Source organism: Arvicanthis niloticus, chromosome 8, assembly GCF_011762505.2.
Source record: "Arvicanthis niloticus isolate mArvNil1 chromosome 8, mArvNil1.pat.X, whole genome shotgun sequence".
NCBI classification, from domain to species: Eukaryota; Metazoa; Chordata; class Mammalia; order Rodentia; family Muridae; genus Arvicanthis; species Arvicanthis niloticus.
The window spans coordinates 87,271,199-87,293,336 of record NC_047665.1 but is presented as its reverse complement, the minus strand read 5'-3'; the positions used below and the strand labels follow the sequence as shown (position 1 = coordinate 87,293,336).

The 22,138-nt window shown below is 49.6% G+C and overlaps 2 protein-coding genes across 6 annotated transcripts in view; one reads left to right on the top strand and one right to left on the bottom strand.

The window, feature by feature from the left end:
* Col5a3 (collagen type V alpha 3 chain) overlaps positions 1-7,962 on the bottom strand; it is a 46,989-nt gene extending 39,027 nt beyond the window's left edge. Inside the window, exons 1-6 of one of the 4 annotated variants that reach the window (XM_076939800.1) lie at positions 7,758-7,962; positions 2,811-2,969; positions 2,526-2,715; positions 2,301-2,457; positions 1,042-1,146; positions 414-563 (exon numbers count right to left, since the gene is read on the bottom strand). In XM_076939800.1, the coding sequence (XP_076795915.1) occupies positions 414-563; positions 1,042-1,146; positions 2,301-2,457; positions 2,526-2,715; positions 2,811-2,969; positions 7,758-7,845 (849 nt within the window). In that variant the 5' untranslated portion in view covers positions 7,846-7,962. Of the gene's footprint in view, positions 1-413; positions 564-1,041; positions 1,147-2,300; positions 2,458-2,525; positions 2,716-2,810; positions 2,973-4,154; positions 4,247-7,757 lie in introns of those variants that run through there. The other 3 variants (XM_034510051.2, XM_034510052.2, XM_076939801.1) reach the window with 3 other exon arrangements.
* A 3,265-nt stretch (positions 7,963-11,227) lies between these two features.
* Positions 11,228-20,748, top strand: Rdh8 (retinol dehydrogenase 8). Of its 2 annotated transcripts, XM_076939799.1 has the most exons (7): positions 11,307-11,388; positions 14,535-14,705; positions 15,104-15,265; positions 15,793-15,972; positions 16,773-16,866; positions 17,617-17,800; positions 17,875-20,748. In XM_076939799.1, exons 3-7 carry the CDS (start codon positions 15,115-15,117, stop codon positions 18,103-18,105), a joined length of 840 nt encoding a protein of 279 aa, XP_076795914.1. In that variant the 5' UTR covers positions 11,307-11,388; positions 14,535-14,705; positions 15,104-15,114; the 3' UTR covers positions 18,106-20,748. The 2 variants fall into 2 exon arrangements, with proteins under 2 accessions (XP_034366669.1, XP_076795914.1); XM_034510778.2 differs by lacking the exon at positions 14,535-14,705 and having other exon boundaries at positions 11,228-11,388.
* Positions 20,749-22,138: the final 1,390 nt, after the last annotated feature.

Here is a 22,138-nt window from a genome sequence, read left to right as displayed (position 1 = left end):
TTCCCTGATGGGGGTTGAGAGTATCTGTGGTCCCCTGCTAGAGGCTCCGGATGAGCTCCCGAACAGTGCTGTCAAAGGAAAAACCCCCACCGGTGGCCCCCAGCAGTGAACCTCACATACTGACACAACCCATGCACCTGCAACCAGTTACCCAAGCTGATGATCCCCTAAGACTTCACTATGACCCTTGTAATCATGGGGTCCTCTTGTGTTCAGAGGCGCCTCCTCCAGCTCTCCGTGAGTACAGTGTGGAACAGATGTGAAAGAGCCCCTGACACAGGACCTGCCATCCCCTTCAGCTGAGAGAATCAGACCCCAGGAGTCAGACCCTGAGGACCAACACAAAGATGAGGGGCTAGAGGTGGGTGGGCATCAGGCAGCGAAGAGCAAAGCCAGAGGTTCCAGGTTCTTACCTGGTTCTCATGGGCACCAGGGGTGGGACTCAGCCTTGAGGTCTCTTTGTTTTTCTTCCTTCCCTTGCCCTTGCGACCCCGCCCTTTTTTCTTTCCTTTGCCCTTTCGACGACGAGGGGCAGGTGTTTCTGGTTCATCTTCTTTGGGGGCCTGAGGAAAGGGTCCTAGTTAGGGTCAGACACCATCCACTTCGCCTTATTGACTGGCCAGTGAACCCCAGGAATCCTCCTGCCTCTGACTTCTCCGCACTGGGATTACAAATGTTCCACCATGCTCAGCGTTTCCACACAGACTCTGGAGATCACACAGGTCCTGGTGCTTGAAACTGAAGGTTCTTGACTGACTGAGCCATCTCCCCACGCCCAGGCAGATTTTTTTTTGTTTGTTATTGTTGATATTTTGGAGGCAGGATTTTGCTATGTAGCCTAGGCTGGCCTCAAAGTCACAGTCTTCGTCATCAGCCTCCTGAATACAGAGAGGACTGAGATGCACCTCACCACATCTGGCTTGTGTCTGTCATTTAGGGTCTAAAGTTGTTCAGCTCCTCCTTTCTGGGTCACCATCTACTCTGTCTCTCGATACCTATAGACAGGGATGCCTCACCTGTCACCTGGAACCCCCCACTCACCCCTGTTGTTGTGGAATCTGGGAGTTCGCAGCCAGGGAGGTAGTGCTCACAGGCCTGGAAGGCAGCCTGGGGGTCTGGAATTAACAGCAGCTCCTGGATGTCTCCCTAGATAGGGAAAAAAAAAAAAAGAGTCACAGGATGATTCTGGCCCTAGTTTCCCAACACGTCTCTGCCACCTCCAGCCACGAAGCCACAGTGCCTCCCACCCAGAGCACCCTGAGGAAGGGAAGACCTGCAGCATCTACAGGTAGCAAAGAAGCAAAGATCTCACCAGCCTCGTGACACCACAGGACAAAACACACCCAGTGTGATGGCTAAGCTCGTCAGCTTTTACAGATTAGATTTATTTACTTAAAGTGTGTGCATGCCCACGCACAGGCGTCCCAGGCCACTCCTGCGTGGAGAGGACAACCTACAAGATTTAACTCTCTCCTTCCACCACATACATTTCAGGTTCAAGCTCAGGTCAACAGACTTAGCAGCAAGCACCTTTGCTGACTGAGCCATCCCTGGGGCCCCTAGATAGTCAAACCATCTAGAATTACCTCCGACACAAGCCTCTGAGCATGCCTGGCAGGGACTATCTACATTAAGTCAATTGAGATGGGAAGAGCCATCTTAAATGGGGACGGTGCTATTCCACAGGCAGGGTCCTGGACTAGTTAGAAAGAACAAAGTGAGCTGAGCATCAGCGTCTCTGCTTCCCGACTTCAGATGCGGTCTGACTTGCTACCTCACACTCCTTGCCATGATGGACTATGCCCTCAGTCTGCAAGCCCACGTAAACCTTCATGCTTCTGCCTTGTATTTTGTCACAGCAATGAAAAACGTGACTGATGTACTCAGCATTTGCCCCCAGAAGCTTAAGGTCCCTTTCCTCTCAGGCCACCTCTGTATGCCAGGTACTAGACAGCAGGTGGCTCACTAGGGAGATGAGGTGCCCCACATGGTCACGCACCATCCTGGCCACCAGCACTGCATCGCCTGGTGTCTCAGCCATCTGTCACAAGCATTTACTCCAGCAGAGACCAAGGACATGTGTGTGTGTGTGTGTGTGTGTGTGTGTGTGTGTGTGTGTGTGTGTGTAGTATCCTGGCATCTTGTTGACTTACTGACACTCTCTTGTGTGACACTCCCTTCCTTCAGCTCTGGGGCTAGGTGGAAACTGGGCACTTTCCCTCTCTGTTCTCTTCTAGTTTAGGCTAGAGACAAAGTTCCCCACCCTCTGCCTCAGTTTCCCCTATCACTGAACTACGTACCTCAAAAGACTCCTCCCTGCTGTCCTGGGTTCCCATCATGGTGAATCCAGCTGTACTTATAAACCAAGGTCCCTGACCAAATGTGGGGGGCTGGGGTTCACAGTCAACCACCAGTGTCACCTTGTTACCACTGATGCTGACTGCCACACGGTGCCACCTGCAAGAAGAACAAGTCTCAGCACAGGGATTTCCACAGGGCACCCTTTTCCCTTCCCCCATACTCACCTGCCATCCATGAGGTTGACCTGCTTGGGGAGGGGCCTGAAGGAGTCACCAAGGAGACCCAGAGCTGGCCCAAGTGCCAGCCCCAGCTGCCGGACACCCTTCTCATTATAAATAGACAGAAGGACAGACTGATTGGCTGGCAGGGCCCGCAGGGTGAGCAGCACAGAAAACTCCTCAGGAAAATGTCCATCTGTGTGGGCAGAGGTAACAGAAGCAGATTAGGCAGCCAGGGTGACTTCACACTTCCAGGATGACCCCCTCCCCAGCCTTCCTGTTCTGACTCACCTGGAAAGAGCTGCCATGTGGGGATGCTGAGAAGGCTGGACTTGCCTACCCTGAATGCTCGGTCACCCTCTGGAATCCTCTGGGGGCAGAAGCCAGGCACTTCGGCAACCCCAGCTTGATCCCTATGCACAACCAGGGCTTCCAGCACATCCACAGGTTCTGCTGTAGAGACACCGGGGTGAGAAGGCGTGGCCAGAACCAACACAGGAACTGGGCCTGATTGTACAGTCCCCAGTCCTTATAGCTACTCAGAAGGCTGAGGTGGGAGGCTCCTCCACCTGCTCTACACAGTGAGTTCAAGGCCAATCTGAGCAACTTAATGAGATTCTGTCTGAAAATCAAGAAGTTAAAAAAAAAAAAAAAGGCCCAAAACTCCATAATACTTGCTCAGGTTTTGGGAGATCCTCTCCTTACAGTCCAGGAAGAAGTGAGTGGCCTGGGACTAGCAGCACCTCCCCCACTGCCCCACAGATGTTCCTGGTACATCAGTCTGTTGTTTCTTTCCCCCTAAGTTTTCGGTGAGAAAATAAAAAGCTGACCTAGTTCTAGGATGAATCAAATCTTCCTGGCTGGAGCCCCAGAGCCAAGCCTTCCCCTTTTCCCTACACCCCCACACTGGTTCCTTGGGCAGCTTCCCGGCATGGAGCCCCCTTGCAAGGGAAAACCCACAAGGGGAAAAGAGGTGTGTGTGGGTGAGCTCTTCTTAGACCTTATAGCCTCCTCCCTCTGATCCCCAGCCCCATGGCCCCTCCCTGTGACTCTCAGGACCCACAGCTTTCTCCCTCTTATTCCTTCATCTAACTCCCTGACCTCCTCCCTCTGACTCCCCATCTAACTCCCCCTGACCTCCTCTCTCTGACTCCCCATCTAACTCCCCCTGACCTCTTCCCTCTGACCTGGACCAGTTTTATCACCTTCTGATCATCTATTTCTGATAACCCCCTGATCTCCCTTTCTCATCTCAGAAAAGAAAGAATAAGTCTGGCCCCACAGGTCCATAATCCAAGCCATCTTTGGAGCCCCACCCAGGCAGCTTGGCCAATGTTAACTGAATCCACATGGTTTGTGCAGGGCGGGTGAGGGCTTCCCCTGGGCCCAAAACCCCTGGCCTGTCCCTTTCCCTAGCAAACTGTCCCACTAACCCCCTGACCCAGACTCTTGGCAGAGCCAGGTTCTGCTAAATCTGCCAGGACCTCACTTCAGAGTGGCTCAGCTGATCTCAGCGCTGAGAACTGGTTTGGGGGACTAGACTTGAGGAAGAAGGGACTTGGATGAAGACCCCGTCCCAGCTACCCCTGTACCCTCCAAACTTTGTAGAGCCTGTTCAGGTCTCTGTACCCTCACCTCTGTCCATTCCACCTTCTCTCTGTCCCACTCCATAGCTCAAGTCTGAAACCAGTCAACTTCAATCTTGCTTTCTTGGTATTCTCTCTCCATCTGTTCCCCCATCCCCCGCCCCCATCTGTAATTGTCTCTTCAGTGGCCAGGCTGTCATTAAGAAGTATTTGGATTATAACTCCCCCACCCCCTGGGGCTGAATTTGGGCTCTCAGGCTCTGCTAACCACAAGGTCATCCCCCTAAGGATCATCCCAGTTATCCCTCTAGACTGGGAGCCCAAGGGAAGGTTTAGCTCCGCAACGTCATTCGTCATTCGGTAGAAGGACTTTGCACAGCCCAGTTTATTGTTTTTGTTTTCAAGATAAAGTCTACTGTAGGCCAGGCTGATCTTGAACTCCTAACCCTCTGTTGTTCACCTTCAGAGTGCTGAGATTGCAGACATGCTCACCATGCCCATTTATGCAGCGCTGAGATGGCACACAGGGATTTGTGCATGCTAAGTGGATGCTTTACCAACTGAGCTACATCCTAACACGGATCCCAGCTCCCAGGCAGTAGGAAAAGGGGTCTCCCCTTGGTCACTGCTCACTTCCATTTCAAAAGTCCCCCCTGCCATCTAAACCAAAAGACTCTTGCTTGAGTCCTCTTGGTAGTGACCTTTCAGTAGCTGCCTGCCCTTTCTCTCTCATGGCTCTATGACAAGGAAACACACAAGAGCCATTGAGCCTGTGGGGCGTGCAGGAGAGGTCATGAGCTGCCCAAACTCTCCCCCCACATACACACCCTCTCCATGCCTTGGTCAAGGCCGATAGGGAGATGCCTGGTAGGGCCTAGGATGTGGAGGAAGGTAGGTAAGAATGCAGCTGGGTCACAGATGAAATTCCCCAAAAATGCATGCATGAAGGAAATTTTGCAAGCATGAGACTTGCCACTGGTTGACATACAGGTAGTTAATTAGATGAAAAGTTTTGAGGACTGACAAGATGGCTCAACAGGTAAAGGCACTTGCTGCCAAGCCCAATAATGCAAGCTTGAGTCCAGTAACCCACATGCTAAAAGGAGAGAACTGGCTCCTTCAGATTATCTGACTTCCACATGTGGACAAACACACACACACACACACACAATGAAGAAATGTTTAAAAAAAAAAAAAAGAAAAAATTTAAATTTGATGCCATTGTTCAGCATGAGTGGGGGTGCTGGCAGCAAGATCTCCATACCATAAACCCCACAGGCCAGACTTATAATGGGAGATGGAGGCTTTAACCCCCAGATTTCTTCCACGCAATGCAAGGGAAAATATGACCGAGTCACTGAGTGGGTGGCTGCTTATGGAAGCTGACAGCATCTGTCTGTGGACCATAGAGAATCATGTGTGAGAATCTGAAAACACAGGAGGGTCCTGTCTGGGTGGCAGATGGAGTTGCCTGGGTGTGGCCATGAGTTGCACATTCCTGGAGTCCCAGGGGTCGTGTATTCTGAATGAATGCCTGAGGTTGCATGACCCTGAGGTTCTGTGAGCGTGGGAATGGGGCATAGGCCAACGCGGAGTTCTCCACATGGTCTGCAACCTCCCCAGACTCAGCAGAAATTGGGAAAGTAGGGCTAGCATATGCGTGTGGCCTCTGGGTACAGAACGCACCTTCCTTTCCTTCTGGGAGGTGATCTAGGTCATAGAAGCCCTGGTCATCCACCACTTGGAGAGTCATCGTGTCCTCTCAACACTGCCACCCGAAGAACCCTGAAAGGCGTGGCTGGGGCACCAGGCCACATGCTCACAGCTGGGCATGCGTCAGCGGTGACTCACCCATCCCTTAGCCCTGGGGACCCCCTTGGGGGCCCTGAGAAATTCTTCAGGAAAAATCACCCCAGGATCTTGCAGCTGGGGTACGATGCAACTTCCACTTGACCGCCCCCGCGGGCGCTCAGCACCACCCCTCCTCTTGCCGCACCCCGCCTCGCCCCTCAATGCAGCCCTCCCGTGGGCCCTGTCCATGGTGCTGATGCCGTGGCTCTAGGGAGAAGGGGGAGGGGAGGAGAAGAGGGAAGGAGGGGTGGGAGCCAGTTTCAGGCAAAGAAAAAAGAATAATGTAAAGCTCTTGGGCGTAGTGCAAAAAGGAACTGTGCAGGTCGGTGAGATGGCTGGAGCGGGGTGTTTGCTGCAAAGTTTAATGACCTGAGTTCGATTCCTGGGACCTACATGGTGGAAGGAGAGACTGACCCTCGAAAGTTAGTGGTTCATTTGACCTCCACACTCACACTGTGGCACACTGTACACACACACACATACACACACACAAACACACACACAGAGAGAGGCGGGGAGGGAGAGAATGACAGATAGACAGGCAGACAGAGACAGAGAGACAGATGTAATTAAAAGAAAACTGTGAATTCCTGATTTGTCCATCCCACTCACCATCAACCTCAGAATCAGGCACTCATGTTCCCGTGGGCAATAGTATAAACCCCTAAATCCCAAATACAGCCAACCAAAGACAAATAAACACATCTGTAACACATGATTGTTCTCAAAAGTTATCCCAATGGGGTTAGGAATGAAACTTTGTGGAGAGAGTGCTCGCCTCGAATCCTGGAAGCCCTAGGCTCCATCCCCAGTACCACACGACCTGTCATCCCAGCACTCGGAGGATAGAGGAGGATTGGAAGTTCAAAGCTATGGCCTGGATTACATAGTAAGTTTGAGGCCAGCCTGAGCCATGTGAGACCCTATTTCATACAACAGAGAAGAGAGGAGGGAAAGAATCACAGCTCCACAGACAGATTGAAGTCTCACATCTGACCACACACACCCTCACAAGAGCTGCCCTGTCACCCACACTTACACCATCCCAGCCAACTGTCACACCCAAGTGCACACATATGCACACACTTCTATAAAATACAGTTGGTTTGGGGGGAGTGATTGTTTGTTTGTTTGTTTGAGACAGTGTAGCCAGCCCTAAATGTCTTGAACTCACTTTGTAGACCAAGCTAGCCTCGAACTCACAGAGATTCGACTGTCTCTGCCTCCCGAGTGCTGGGATTAAAGGCATGTGCCACAATGCCCAGCTTAAAATAGGATTTTTTAAAAGGCAAGTTCTCATATAGCCCATGCTGGCCTCAAAGTCACTATGCAGTTCAGACTGGCTCTCAACTCTGCTTCCACAGCCCCAGCCCTGGGGTTGTGGGTATGTACCATTGTGGTGCTGAGAATGGAAAAACCATTTACCAACTGAGCTATAGCCCTGTGTCTCATACACCCACCCTGGCCCTTTTTAGAGACAGGGTCTGCTTATGCAGCCCAAGATGCCCTTGAATTCAGTAAGTAGCCCAGACTAGTCTTGAGTGTGCAAACCACCTAACTGTCTCGAGTGTTGGGATTGCAGTATGCGCAGGAGCACTCATCCTCACACACCAGCTTGTAAACACAGCCCGCACTTTCCGTGGCAACACCCCCCTCCTCACACGCACACATTAGCTAGAGCTAGATCCTAGGGTCTCCACATCACCATAGCATCCCTTACGAACGACCTTTCCCTTGCATACACGTTTTGGGCTCTCCCTTGCACCCTCAAATGCTATTCCAGCCCTTCGTCCCTTCTCACCAGCCAGCGTCCAGGACACAAGCTGCAGGGAGGCCAGGAGCAGGCAGAGGCCGGCCTGAAGCTGGTCCAGTCTCCGGCAGCTTCTCATCCCAGCGGGGCCTGGTGCACCAAGGCCAAGGGGGATGTGCACTGGTGTTCCTGGGAGCAGTCACTCTGGACAGCCGGAGGCTGTGAGGATCTGCCGAGACTGCCCGAGACCCCGCCCTGGCCGCGCCCTGCACTCTAGAGCCCTGGCCAGGCGGGGCCGGGCGGGAGGGGGGACTCACAGCTGCACGGAAAAAGTTTGCGAAGTGTGCACCACGCGCTGATTGGCTGGCTGAGATCAGGGCCATTCTTGCCGGACAACACCACTGGGACGATGGGCTACGCCCACCAGCCCTAGACTGCCTCTCGGACTGGCTTTCTCAAAGGCTGTCTTAGCCCTGTCAAACTTTCGACCAGAGTGGAGAGATAGTTCAACAGGACGAGGCACTTAACCACCGAGACTTTTGACCTGCGTTCTGTCCCGGATCCCAAAGCATGGAAGGAGAGAACCAACACCCAAAAGTTGTTCTCTGACTTCCACACGCATGCCACAACACACACACTCCCCATACCGCAGACACACACTAAATAAATAAATCAAAGCACCTGAACTAAAGGCACAGTGGCACACACTTGTAATCCCAGCACTCAGAAAGCAGAGGCAGGAGGATCTCTGAGTTTGAGGCCAGCCTTGTCTACATAGTGAATTCCAGGATAGTCAGAGCTACATAGTGAGACCCTATCTCGAAAATAAATAAATGAAAGCACCTTCAGCCTGCCCTCAGACATGGGATTAAGGTTAGGTTTAAAGCTATACCTAACCCTTTCTGTCTCCAGGCCCACAAAGGAGGGATTCCCCACATCATTCCAAAGCCTGCCCTTTGAGATCCCACTTCCTTCCATAATCATCACCCCAGATCCCCAAACTCTCCTGCCAGTCTCTAAACCTCCATGAAGCTTGGAATTTGGAATTTGATGTCTGGTACCATCTTTAAACTCTCACCATTGCCTCAAAAACACAGGTCTAACCCTCCATCCAACCTCTGGTGCATGCATCCATGCCTGAGACAAGACAGACCTTGGCCGCCTTTCTCCATCGCTCTTCCCCCTTATTTTTTGTGGCAATGTCTCTCCTCGAACCTGAAGTTCTCCAGTTTGGCTAGGCTGGCTGGCCACTGAACCCCAGGGAGCCTCCTGTCTCTCCCTACACAGTGACTGGATTCTAGGCATGGGCTGATGCACTCAGCTGTTTACACGGGTGCTGGGGACCTGAACTCAGGTCCTTGGATTCATATCCTTGCTCTTGTAAAACAAGCACTCGAGTGACTGAGCCATTTGCAGTCCTCAAACTTTTTGTCAATTTTATGGAGTGGGGATGGAGCCCAGGGCCTCCTATCATGTGAACACTGCCTCCAAGCCACACCCCAGACTGTCCCCCAAGCTCTTAATCTCCAAAGAAAGGAATTGGCCTCCATCCCCCCCCCCCCATTTCTTCTGCCTCATCCTTAGATCATTCAAGGGAGACACCCACCTCAATCCTAAATGCCCATCAGATGAGACCTCCCAAGGTGTCCACTCCAGCAGGTCAGGGGACACCCTGCTCTGCAGGTGGCTGGTGAAGACAAGTGATTTGCCCAGAGAGAAATCAAAGTGGTGTGTCTGTTCCCAAGTGCCACTCCTGGGCAATTGAAAGGTGGTGCCAAACTGTTCCCTCCAGGCCTGGGTTCCTCAGACAAAGAGTCTCTGTCCCTGGAGAGAAGAGGGTGGAGCCCTATGTAGCTGGAAGAGACTGGGTTCCCTAGGGTGGAGGGAAAACAAAGAATCTCCTCTCCCCAGAGACAGCCTTCTCCAAACAGAAGGCTATCACAAGGTCCTATCCCTGGTCACCTTACTAGGAAGTTCTTCTGACAGTCTAACTACTTTTTTTTTAACATTTACATATTCATCACATGTACGCATGTGTGCATGCACTCCTGCACAAATCTTACAGCTTTTCAGAAGAATCAGAAGACAACTTTGGAAGGTCAGTTCTTATTTCTTCTTCTTCTTCTTCTTCTTCTTCTTCTTCTTCTTCTTCTTCTTCTTCTTCTCCTCCTCCTTCTCCTCCTCCTCCTCCTCCTCCTCCCCCTCCCCCTCCCCCTCCCTTCCCCTCCTCTGCCTCCTCCTCCTTCACCTCATTCTCCACCACCACCACTGGAGTCTCTAGAATTGAACTCAGGTCATTGGGCTTGGTAGTAGGTACCTTGGTAGTAGGTACCTTTATCTACTGAGACATCTGTCTGCCCCTAGTCTAACTTCTTGATGTCTGACTTTTTGAGGGGAGGGGATGTTGGAACAGAAACCAGGACTTGTGCATGCTGGGCAAGGGTTCTACCACTCAGTTATATCTCCACTATGCTCTGACTGAGTTCAGTCAGGGAAGACTTGCAGCAAGACACTTCCTGTCTATTCCTGTGTGAACTGGACCTTTTACATGCAGAGTCGGGAAGGGAAGGAATACTCACTCCCTCTTTAAGGACGCTGACACACCTCAATAAAACATTCAGAATCATTAAAAGCCAAGCAGTGGAGCTTTGACCTGGGACCCCATCACCTGAGTGGCTGACAGTCTCAAATTCAAGCCCACCTAAATTACAGAGGGAGACCATGTCTCAAAAAAGACAAAACATTGGAGGGCTGGTGACAGGGCCCACAGGGTGAAGATGCTGCCTGCTGGGCACACCAACCTAAACTGGATCCTTGGAACCCACAAGATGGAAGGAGAGAACTGACCACCACAAGTGGTCCTTTGACTGACATGTGCATGCCATGGCATGTGGATACACATGCGCACAGAGAGAGAGAGAGAGAGAGAGAGAGAGAGAGAGAGAGAGAGAGAGAGACATTTTAAAAAGAAAGAGTCAGCACAGCAGCAGCTGAAGAACAAATGTTTGTTCACTGTCGGGGTTATTTATTTGTTTGCTTTAGTTGAGACAGGTTCAGACTAAATTGCCAGCCTTAAAGAAAACAACTCGCTAAGCATGGTGGCGCACCCCTTTAATCCCAACACTCTGGAGGCAGAGGCAGGCGGACCTCCGTGAGTTTGAGACCAGCCTGGTCTACAGATTAGTTCCAGGACAGTCAGGAGTATAGAGAGAGACCTTGTCTCATAAAAGTAAAAAAAAAAAAAAAAAAGTAAAACAAACAAGTAAATAAATAGCACAGAGTCTCCATCCTCCTGCCTCAGCCTCCCAAGCCAGTGCTGGAATTTACAGGCCTTCTGTTCCTAGACTTGGCTCTAAGAAGAAATATCTGCTAGATGAGAGTTAGGCTGCAGAACTGAGCAGTCTCTGCAGCTGCCTGGCTGGGATCAGCCTCAGCCAAGGCCTCCCTGGGTGTCCTGGCTCTGCAGGGGATCAGGTGGCTGGGGTTTAGAAGAGATGAGCTGAGGCAGTAGGCCCAGCGGGAGGGGCGGTTAGGGCAGGGACTGTGCAGGTGACCTCACAGGTTCCTGAGAGGATCAGCATGGCCTCTCAACCTCGGAGGGTGCTCATCTCTGGCTGTTCTTCAGGGATCGGCCTTGAACTCGCTCTTCAGCTGGCTCATGACCCCAAACAACGTTACCAGGGTAAGGCCACAGCATCTGGCAGTCTGTATTATCACAGCCTCCTGGGTGTAGGTTGGATACAGCGGTCTGGGGAAGACCCTGAACACATAGAGGAAGCCCCCTGCTACACTCTCTTGTCTCATATGTATTTCTTTTTTAAAGATTTATGTATTTTTATTATATGTGTGGGGGTGTTTTACCTGAATGTATATCTGTATATCACTCATGTACCTGGTGCCCAGGGAGGTCAGAAAGGATGTCAGATCCCCTGGAGCTGGGGTTAGAAACACCTGTGAGCCATCTTGTGAGTGCTAAGAACTGACCCTCAGTCCTTCAAAGCATCTTTCCAACCCCTCACATGTATTTCTTGAGCACTGGATGACAGACAGAAAAAAGTTGTGAGCAAGAAACAGGGTGGTGGTGGTGGTGGTGGTGGTGGCGTGTGTGTGTGTCTGTGTGTGTGTGTGTGTGTGTGTGTGTGTGTGTGCATGTGAAGGTTTAGACCAATTGATAGTATGTTTGCCTAGCACATATAAATCCCCGGGTTCAATAGAACCAGTTGTAGTGGCACATGTCTGTAATCCCAGCACTCAAGAGGTAGTCAGGAGGATCAGAAATTCATGGTCAGCCTCATTTATATAGCAAATTCAAGACTAGCCCAAGTTACATGAGACCCTGTCTAGAGAGAGAGAAACCAAAAACAAACAAACAAACAAAACCAGGCCCATGATGTGGCACATCTGAAACTCTACTTTTCACAAAGTTGAGGCAGGAGAATTCTGAATTCAAGGTCAGTCTAGGCCTCATAATGATACCTGCCTCAAAATAAACTAGACAAGCAAACAAAAAACTTTCAGCTCTGGGTAGTGTAAGAGGCAGAGACAGGCAAATCTCTGAATTTGAGGCCAGCCTGATCTACAGAGCAAGCCAGGGCAGCCAGGGCTACACAGAGAGACCCTATGAGAGAGAGAGAGAGAGAGAGAGAGAGAGAGAGAGAGAGAGAGAGAGAGATGGCAATGTAGATCTGTAATTCTAGCATTCAGGAGCAGAGGCAAGAGGACTATGGTAAACTCAAGGCCAGCCTGGACTATAACAAGACCTTGTCTCAAAAACAATAATAAAATCAAGAGAGGGAGGGAGACTTGGTGGGCTGACTAAGCATGCCCAGTGGTAGAAAAATGTTAAAATAATAAAGTGTATAAGCCAGGTGTGGTGGCACACACCTGTAGTCCCAGCTCTCAGGGGGCAGAGGCAGAGGGGGTCTCTGAGTTTAAGGCCAGCCTGGTCAATATAATGAGTTCTAAGATAGCCAGGGCTACATAACTAGACCATGTCTACAAAGAAAGAAAGAAAGAAAGAAAGAAAGAAAGAAAGAAAGAAAGAAAGAAAGAAAAGTAGGAGCTGGAGAGATACTTCTGTGATTAAAAGCAGGATCTTAGTTCAATTCCCAGTACAACCATCCAGGAGCCCAGTTCATAGCATCCAGCAGGCAATGTATGCAGACAAAACACTCATACACACAAAATAAATTATAAATCCTGAGGGGAAGTATGGAGTGTGGGGGAGGAGCTGTCCCAGAAAGCATCTCAAGAAAAGCTGAATCCCTGAGGTAGATTCCTGACAATGCCCAGTAAGCTGATTACAGCCCCAAGATGAAGCTCTTACTGTCTTAGCTACCACAGTGTACAGGCCATCCCCGAATCCTCTGACCCAGAGAGGAAGCTGGCAACACTGTCACTTTGGAGCCAGCTGCCAGGGTGAGAACATCACCCCACTTGGCAGAGCTGATTCTCCCAGCCTCTGGGTTAAAGGTGGGCAGAGCTGTGCATGTGAGAGCATAGATCCCCTGTGAACAAGGGAACTATACCTGAGGGTGGGTATACACACTGCTAAGGGGCCTGCAACACGGCTTGACAGGTAAAGGTGCTTGCTGCAGAGTCAACACCCTGAGTTCAATCCTGGGATGACATGGTAAAAGAAGAAAACCAATTACTACAAGTTGTCCTCTGAACTACACACACACACACACACACACACAAATATACAAAATAAAAGTAAAACATTTTTTAAAAATAATATTGTTAAAGGGATTGTAGTTGGTTGCAGAGTGTGTGTATGTGTGTGTGTGCATGTGAGTGTGTGTGTGTATGTTTGTGTGTGTGTGTGTGTGTGTGTGTGTGTGTGTGTGTGTGAGTGTGTGTGTGTGCGCCCTGAAGACAGACCTCCAGTCCAGTTGCTTGCTAGGCAATGCTTCTACACCCAGTTTCATCCCTAGTCTTCTGTTATGTTTTTGAGACACTACCTCACTATACAGTCCATGCTAACCTCGAACTCAAGATCCTCCTGACACAACCTGAGTGTTGGAGTGAGAGGCATGTGCCCAGCTAACTGTATCTGAGACATTCTAAACTAATCTACTCTGTCATTTAATCCCGCCCAGTGGGGATCTCACACATTCTCTTCTTCCTGGTTTTAAAAATGGGGAAACTGGAGGTCTGAGGCTGAGACCCAATTGGTAGAAGACTGGCTTAGCACAAAAGAAGTCCTGGAGATATAGATCTGCCATTCAAGCACTCAGGAGCTGGAGGCAGGAGAATCGGTAGCACAATTTCAACCTTGGCCAGATAGTGAGTTTGAGACCAGCCTGGGCTACATAAAGAGTCTGTGTCAAAAAAAAAAAAATATATATATATATATATGTGTGTGTGTGTGTGTGTGTGTGTATACAAAGTTGGAGTGTGTGAACAAATATGTATAAGTGTGGATTTGTTAGATTGGTGCTAAATGTTCGTGTGCAAACACGTGGGTCTACGTCTGTGACTGTTTATGTTAGACCATAGAAATAGTTGGGCATAGTAGTTCCTAGCTGTCGTCCTAACAGGACACTGAGACAGAAAGATCCCCACAGGTTAAAGGCAAGTTTGGTCTACATATGTAGCTGAGGCTATAAGACAAGATCCTGTCTTTAAACAAAAATAGGAGGGCTAGAAAGATGGCTCAGTGGTTAAGAGCACCATCTACTCTTCCAGAGGTCCTGACTTCAATTCCCAGCAACCACATGGTGGCTCACAACCATCAGCAATGAGATCTGATATCCTCTTCTGGTGTGTCTGAAGATAGCGACAGTGTACTCACATACATAAGATAAATAAATCTTTTTAAAATAGGTCTCAGTGACAGCTGACTCAATCAAGTGCTTCAATACAAGCATGAGTTCAATTCCCACACCCAAGTGGAGGAGCCAGGCTTGAGGGTGTGTCCTTGTGACCTCAGCACTTGACAGGCAGAGGGCAGAGGAGCCCTAGGAACTCACCTGGACAGTTAATCCAGCCTATTTGGTGAGTTCCAAATTCAGGGAGAGACTATCTCAAAAAAAAAAAAAAAAAAGATGGGATTGGTGAGATGGCTCATCAGGTACAAGCATTTGCCTCTCAAACCTTACAAGCTGAGTTCACTCCCCAGAACCCACAGTGTAAGAGAAAACTGCCTCCTCACTTGGCCTCTGGCCTCCATGCATGTGCCAAGCACACGCACGCGCGCGCGCACACACACACACACAATTTGTGTGAGGAAGGCAGTAGTCTCCTAAGGAATGACACCCAGGATTATCCTGTGGCTTGAATGATGACTTGAATGGAGACACACATGAACTGAATGGACACACACACACATATCCTAGAAAAACACACAGGGCAAAGGAGCCCAGCACCTGCCCAGCTCTGCTTTCTTCCTCCAGTGGTGGCCACCATGAGGGACCTGGGGAAGAAGGAGCCATTGGAGGCAGCTGCTGGAGAATCTCTTGGAAAGACCCTCAGCGTGGCCCAGCTGGATGTGTGCAGTGACGAGTCAGTGGCTAACTGTCTCAGCCACATCGAGGGAGGACAAGTGGACGTGCTGGGTGAGACTTGGTAGCCCCTGGGGTCACACACACACACACACACACACCAACTCTTAAGTATATACCATCAGCAAGATGACAACTTCTAGCCCTGGATAAAGGGGTAGACCAGTTGGCCAAGAGTCAGGAGTACCAATCTGTTAATTAGAGATGTCAGACTTTGGGGGAGGGCTGCATGGGAGAGACATCCTCTCATAAGGAGAAAAGCATATGTGGGAAAATTACTTCAGTGAGTCATTCAAAGGCAGGAGATGATGAAGTAGCCACTCATGTCCTCATGGAGCCTGCTAAGGTGGGTGGGTCTGGCCATCTTGGTGCAGTTTGGGGGCAGATGGGAATTGCTCATACATGCATGACAAAGATTCATTTTCCAGTAGCTCTTCCACCCACTCTCCCAGGCCCAGAGGCTCGTACAAAACCCAAACTGTTTAATACTACCTAGGTTCCACATGTTTCCTCCTAGACTGGTTATGAAGTCTCGGGTCCTTGGGGTGGCTTCATGCAACACTCTCTGTACTACCCCTTAGTGAACAACGCAGGAGTGGGCCTTGTGGGGCCCCTGGAGGAACTCAGCCTAGCCGCCATGCAGAATGTGTTCAACACCAACTTTTTTGGGGCTGTCCGTCTGGTCAAAGCTGTGCTTCCAGGCATGAAGAAGAGGCGTCAGGGCCACATTGTGGTGGTCAGTAGTGTTATGGGGCTCCAAGGTAAGTCTGGGTACACCCTCCCCCCATCCAGGATTGGAAGGCTGTCGGGTAGGTTTTAGATCATAATTCAGATGAACTTGTGTTGATGACTCTGAATGGGATTGATTTATTTTGTCTGTCCTGGTGAAGGAGTAGGCAGCAGAGATACGCATGTTGTCGGCAGCCATCTACATCCCAGAATCAACTCCACCTCTGGATATCCCTGAAACATCTTTTCATTCACACCTCTGAAATCCAGTGCTGCCTCAGAGCTCCTTCTTGACAAAAGCCCCACCAGGCCCCTGGGATGTAAATAGTGTTGGGACTCCAAGACTTAGCAGAAAAGTCAGTGGAGATCTATTTGTGATGTCTGCTCTGGACCTACTCTAAAAGGCCCCTACTTGTCATCTATGTTTCTGGGATCTTCCTCCTCAAATCCTTCTAGACTCCTGTCCACAACCTGGAAATACTCTGATCTGACTCCTTCCTCTGCCGCCCTCTAATTGCATCTGCTATAGATAAGCATTAACACATCACCGTGCCCATGAACCCTGGGGATGCCATAAGTAAATGAACCATAGATACAGATGGAGGGAAATAGGGGTGTTTCCTAGGAGCAGGTGGAGCTAAAAGGTCATTGTCGAGAATTGATGTTATGTGTGCGTTGCACAATCCCATACACCCGTGATTCTAGCCCTGAGCATTCCCTCACTCAAATGCCCAAACTCTCCGTCTGTGTTCCAAAAACCTTATTACCCTGGGACCCACAGAGTCTACCACTGACACATACACCTGAGTCGTCCTCTCTCCTCCCCTTCCAGGTGTCATGTTCAATGACGTTTATGCAGCCTCCAAGTTTGCCCTAGAAGGGTTCTTCGAGAGTCTTGCTATCCAGCTTCGACAATTCAATGTCTTGTGAGTTGGGCACCTCTGGCCAGGGGGAAGGGGAGATGGTGATTTGGGGGACAGTGAAGGAGAGCGTATGGAACGCAAGTTAATAGAGCAGGGACTCATTAGGCCTGGGGAGGAGGAGACATTCTTCAGAGGTGTGGCCACTGGTAAGCTGGATCCTGTAAACAGCCCCTCACTCACTATCTGTAAGCAAGCCCTGTGAAGCTCACCAAGCCACAAAAAAAGAAGACATTCGAGTAAAAGGGGGGACTGGTCGGGAGGAGGGAAGGGTCGGCAGAAGTGGGAGGGGTGAATATGATTATAAGATACCCATTATTATGCATAACTAACATATGCTAATGAAAGCTTTTTCAAAGTGGAAAGAGGAGAGAGGAAGGAGAGGGAGACCGGCTGAGAAGACAGGGAGTGAAGAAAGATGAAATAATGATCACATGGGCTGGGGCTACAGCTTAGCAGTAGCTATCTCAGTGCCACAAAATAATAACAACAACAACAATAATAAATAATAATAAATACTAAGGACCAGAGGTTGTGGCACCCAGCACTCAGGAGGCAGAGGCAGGCAGATCTCTGTGAATTCAAGGCCAGCCTGAACTACATAGTGAGTTCTAGGACAGACAGGGCTACACAGTGAGATCCTGTCTCAAAAGAATAACCACAACAATAGTAATGACACCTGGAAAGAGAGGGTGGGAATAGGACAGGGGGTGAGCTGGCTGGAGTCCAACAGCCAAGCCCTGGCCCTCTTCCCAGCATCTCAATGGTGGAGCCGGGCCCAGTCATCACTGACTTTGAAGGAAAACTCCTGGCTCAGGTTTCCAAGGAGGAATTCCCAGACACTGACCCTGACACCCTAGGCTACTTCCGGGATTTGTACCTCCCAGCCTCCAGGGAGCTCTTTCGCTCTGTGGGACAGAGCCCACGGGATGTGGCCCAGGTAGGTGGACAAGCACTATGTCTCAGTATGTTGGAGAGCTCTGTAAGTCCCAAACTCAAAGTTCCCTTCCACAGGTCATTGCCAAGGTCATCGGTTCCACCAGACCCCCACTCCGCAGACAGACCAACACTCGATACCGCCCACTGACGTTGCTTAAGGCCATGGACCCCTCTGGAAGCCTGTATGTGAGAACTGCCCACAGGCTCCTTTTTCACTGGCCTCACCTTCTCAGCCTTGGTCTCCGATGCCTGGCCTGTGGCTGCCTCCCAACACGTGTGTGGCCTAGAGGATCAGAGCAGAACTGACCTGTCCCACCCTCCCACCCGGAACTGCAGGGCTCTGCCTGGAGACCATGCAGACTCTCTTGTTCGCTCATTCAGGCCCGTGAGGAAAAATTTTTTTTGACAACTTCTTACTATGTAACCCTGGAACTCACTATGTAGACTAGGCTAGCCTCAAATTCACAGACATCCGGCTGACTCAGCCTTCAGAGTGCTGGGATTAAAAGCCTGTACTACCACACCCAGCTGACGTTTTTGTTAATATGTATGTTTGTACATGTGTCAGGGGTGCCCTTGGGAGTCAGAACCGGGCATTAGATCCCCTGGAGCTGGACTACAGTCTGTGTGAGCTGTCCAGCATGGGTAATGGAAACTGAGCTACATCTCCATACCTTTTATTTGTTGTGTGTGTGTGTGTGTGTGTGTGTGTGTGTGTGTGTGTGTGTGTCTATGTGTATGACTGTGTCTGTGTGTGTGTCTGTCTGTGTGTTCGTGTGTCTATGTGTCTGTGTGTGTCTGTGCGTCTGTGTGTCTGTGTCTGTGTGTGTGTCTGTGTGTGTGTGTGTCTGTGTGTGTATGTGTCTGCGTGTCTGTGTGTCTGTGTATTTGTGTGTCTGTGTCTGTGTGTCTGCGTGTGTGTGTGTATCGGTGCACACACGTGTGACTATATGTGATAGTATAGAGTGTGCATGTGTAAACGGAGGCCAGAGGCTGACACTGAGTGTCTTTCTAAATTGTTCTCCACACTGAGCCAAGGTCTCCCAGGAGCACTTACGTCAGGCGTGGTGGTGCACATCTACAGTCATAGCACTCTGGGATGCAGAGGCAGGAGGACCAGGAGCTCTGTACCATTCTATGATCTTTAGGCTTAAAGATGGAGGTGAGCTCTCCATCATCATCATCATCATCACCAGGGTCCTTTCACCGGATCTCAGCACTCTCCACATTACCCTGTGGGGAGTTCACTGTGTCTTTCCACCTGAAATCCTGAATGACGACGTACTTAGAAAGTCGGGGGCTGGTAGAGAGCCATCTGAGGGCAAAGGTACTTACCGACAATCCTGACCAGCTGAGTTCAATTCCTGGGACCTACTTGGCAGAAGGAGACCAACTCCTATAAGAAGTTCTCTGACATATACTGTGCAAGTGCACTCTGGTGTACATGCACGCATGCAGGGGAGAGAGAAGCGGGGGATTCCTTGCAGTTTGGAGTCGAGTGGGAGGCAGAGGGAGTTGAGGAGGTTCAGGCTATGGCTTTACATCACTCTGGATTTCCCGAGGCCACCATGCCCTGAATTCACCATACATTCCTATGCTGCTGAAATCATACTGAGTCAGACTCAGCTGCATTAAAGAAAGAATCCTCATCACTAAGAGTGGTAACTATACAAACAAACACAGCAAGGGGAAGCTGGTGTTAGACACTGGCTGGATATTATTGCTGACTTGACAGGGAGACTGGTCCAAGTTCAGACGATGCTGGAGACAGGCCCACACTTGGTTCTGCATTGCTCAGGCTAAAAGTCACCTTGACAGCAGCTTTGGCTCCCCCCTCCTTTCCTCTGTTCCTTCCTTCCTTCCTTCTTTCCTTCCTTCCTTCCTTCCTTCCTTCCTTCTTCCTTTCCTCTACCTTTTTTCCTCTCTCCCGCCCCCAGGAGATACCAGCATGCCAATCCTGTGTTCTAACACTAAACTGCATTCTACCAGCCCTTAGTATTTACTTTTTGCTTTGAGGGGTTTTGTTGTTGTTGTTGTTGTTGTTGTTGTTGTTGTTGTTGTTGTTGTTGTGTGTTTATTGTTGTATTGTTTGTTTTGAGACAAGGTTTCTCTGTGTAGCCCTGGCTGTCCTGGAACTGACCCTGTAGACCAGGCTGGCCTCAAACTCAGAGATCTGCCTGCCTCTGCCTCCCAAGTGCTAGGATTAAAGCCTTGCACCACCACCTAACTATTATTTACCCTTTTAAATCTTCTGTGTTTGAGTGTGTGTAAGCATGCATGGTCACCAATTGCATGCAGTGCCTGAGGAAGCCAGAATAGAGTGTCATGTCTCCTGGAACTGGAGTTGCAAAAGGTTGCTGAGCCAAGGTAAGAGGGCTGGGAGCCCAACTGAGGTCCTGTAAGAGTTGCAGGAGTTTTAACCGCTGAGCCTTCACTCTGGCCTAGTGGAATGAATTGTTTGCATCAATGTAGAAGTCTCATAACACTCATTGTAATGTTCTGGGGAAGCAAACAAGCCAGCACGTAGACAACAGCCCTTCAGGATGGAAATGGGCTCAAGGATGCTCACACAGAGACTCCAAAGGCACAGACTGTGGCCAAGTTATCTCATGAACTCTGGCACGCGTGTGAAATGATGTATTCATTCTAGTGTTTATATAACAGCAAAAAGCACCCTAGAGACGGCCCAAGGATCTGTCAGTAGCAGAGCAGCCCCAGAAATGATTATCCCTGTGCAAGACGGAATGCGTTGCAGGTTTAAAAGAGAATGAGGACGTCTGATTGGACCTCTGCAGAAAACGCTCCAAAGTGCATTGTTCAAGAAAAGAATTCGGTCAACAGAGCAGCAAGGTGACTGCTCTCAGTAAAAAGAATTAAAAGAATGATACGCTTGGTTTTCTCCCCACTAAAACCTTCTGTCTTAATTAAATATATGTGTGTATATATGTATATGTGTGTGATGAAATATGCACAATGTAAATTTACCATCTCAGTTTTCTTTTCTGAGTGCAGAGTCTCACAGAGCTGTGCCTGCTCTCCAATTGCTGACCCTACCACATCTCCCTGTAAGTCCTAGGATTATAGTCCTGAACCACCACATCCAATGTTAGCCGTTTTTTATAATTTTTATTTTACATATGCTGGTGTTTTGCCTGTATGATTGTGTGTGTGAGTGTGTCAGACCCCCTGGAACTGAAGTTGCAGACAGTTGTAAGCTGCCAGGTGGGTGCTGAACCCAGGTCCTCTGGAAGAGCAGACAGTGCTCTCTGTCGTTACTGAGCTATCTTCTCATCCCCCAGCTTTAGTCATTCTTAAAAATAAAAGCAAGGGGCTGGAGAGATGGCGCAGTGGTTAAGAACACTGGCTGCTCTTCCAGAGGACCTGGGTTCAATTCTCAGCACCCACATAGCAGGTTATAACTGTCTGTAACTCCAGTTCCAGAGGATCTGACACCCTCACACAAGCACATATACAGGCAAAACACCAATACACATCAAATAAAATTAAAAACAAAATCTAGAGAGATGGTTCAGCAGTTGAGAGCATTCAGTTGCTCTTGCAGAAGATCCAGGTTTCCAAACACCCACATCAGGCAACTCAGAGTCAACTGTGATTCCATCCTCAGCGGACCCACCACCATCTTCTAACCACCAAGGATACAGCACCACATGTGCGCACACAAACACACACACACAGAGAGAGAGAGAGAGAGAGAGAGAGAGAGAGAGAGAGAGAGAGAGAGAGAGAAAAAATCTTTTCTTAAAAATAAATCGATAGCCGGGCAGTGGTGGCGCACGCCTTTAATCCCAGCACTTGGGAGGCAGAGGCAGGCAGATTTCTGAGTTCGAGGCCAGCCTGGTCTACAGAGTGAGTTCCAGGACAGCCAGGACTACACAGAGAAACTCTGTCTCGAAAAAAAAAACAAAATAAATAAATAAATAAATCGATAAATAAATAAATAGAATATCAGAGAGTGAAGTTTATTTTTAATTCAGTTTCAATTTTGTTCTTTAGGTTTGTGTGTGTGTGTGAACGTGTGTGCATATGTGTGTATGTGTGTGAGTGTACATGTATTTGTGAGTGTGTGTGCATGTGTGTGTGAGTGCGTGTGCATGTGTGTGTGTGTGTGTGAGAGAGAGAGAGAGAGAGAGAGAGAGAGAGAGAGAGAGAGAGAGAGAGAGAGAAAGTAGTTCTTTGGACAGCTTCAGAAGTCTCTTCTCTCCTTCCATCTTGTTGAGGCAGGACCTGTGTTCTTGCTTCTGTGGGGCTGTGTACGCCATGCTAGCTGCTCCATGAGCTTCTGAATAATTCTCATGTCTCTACCTCCCACCTCACACAG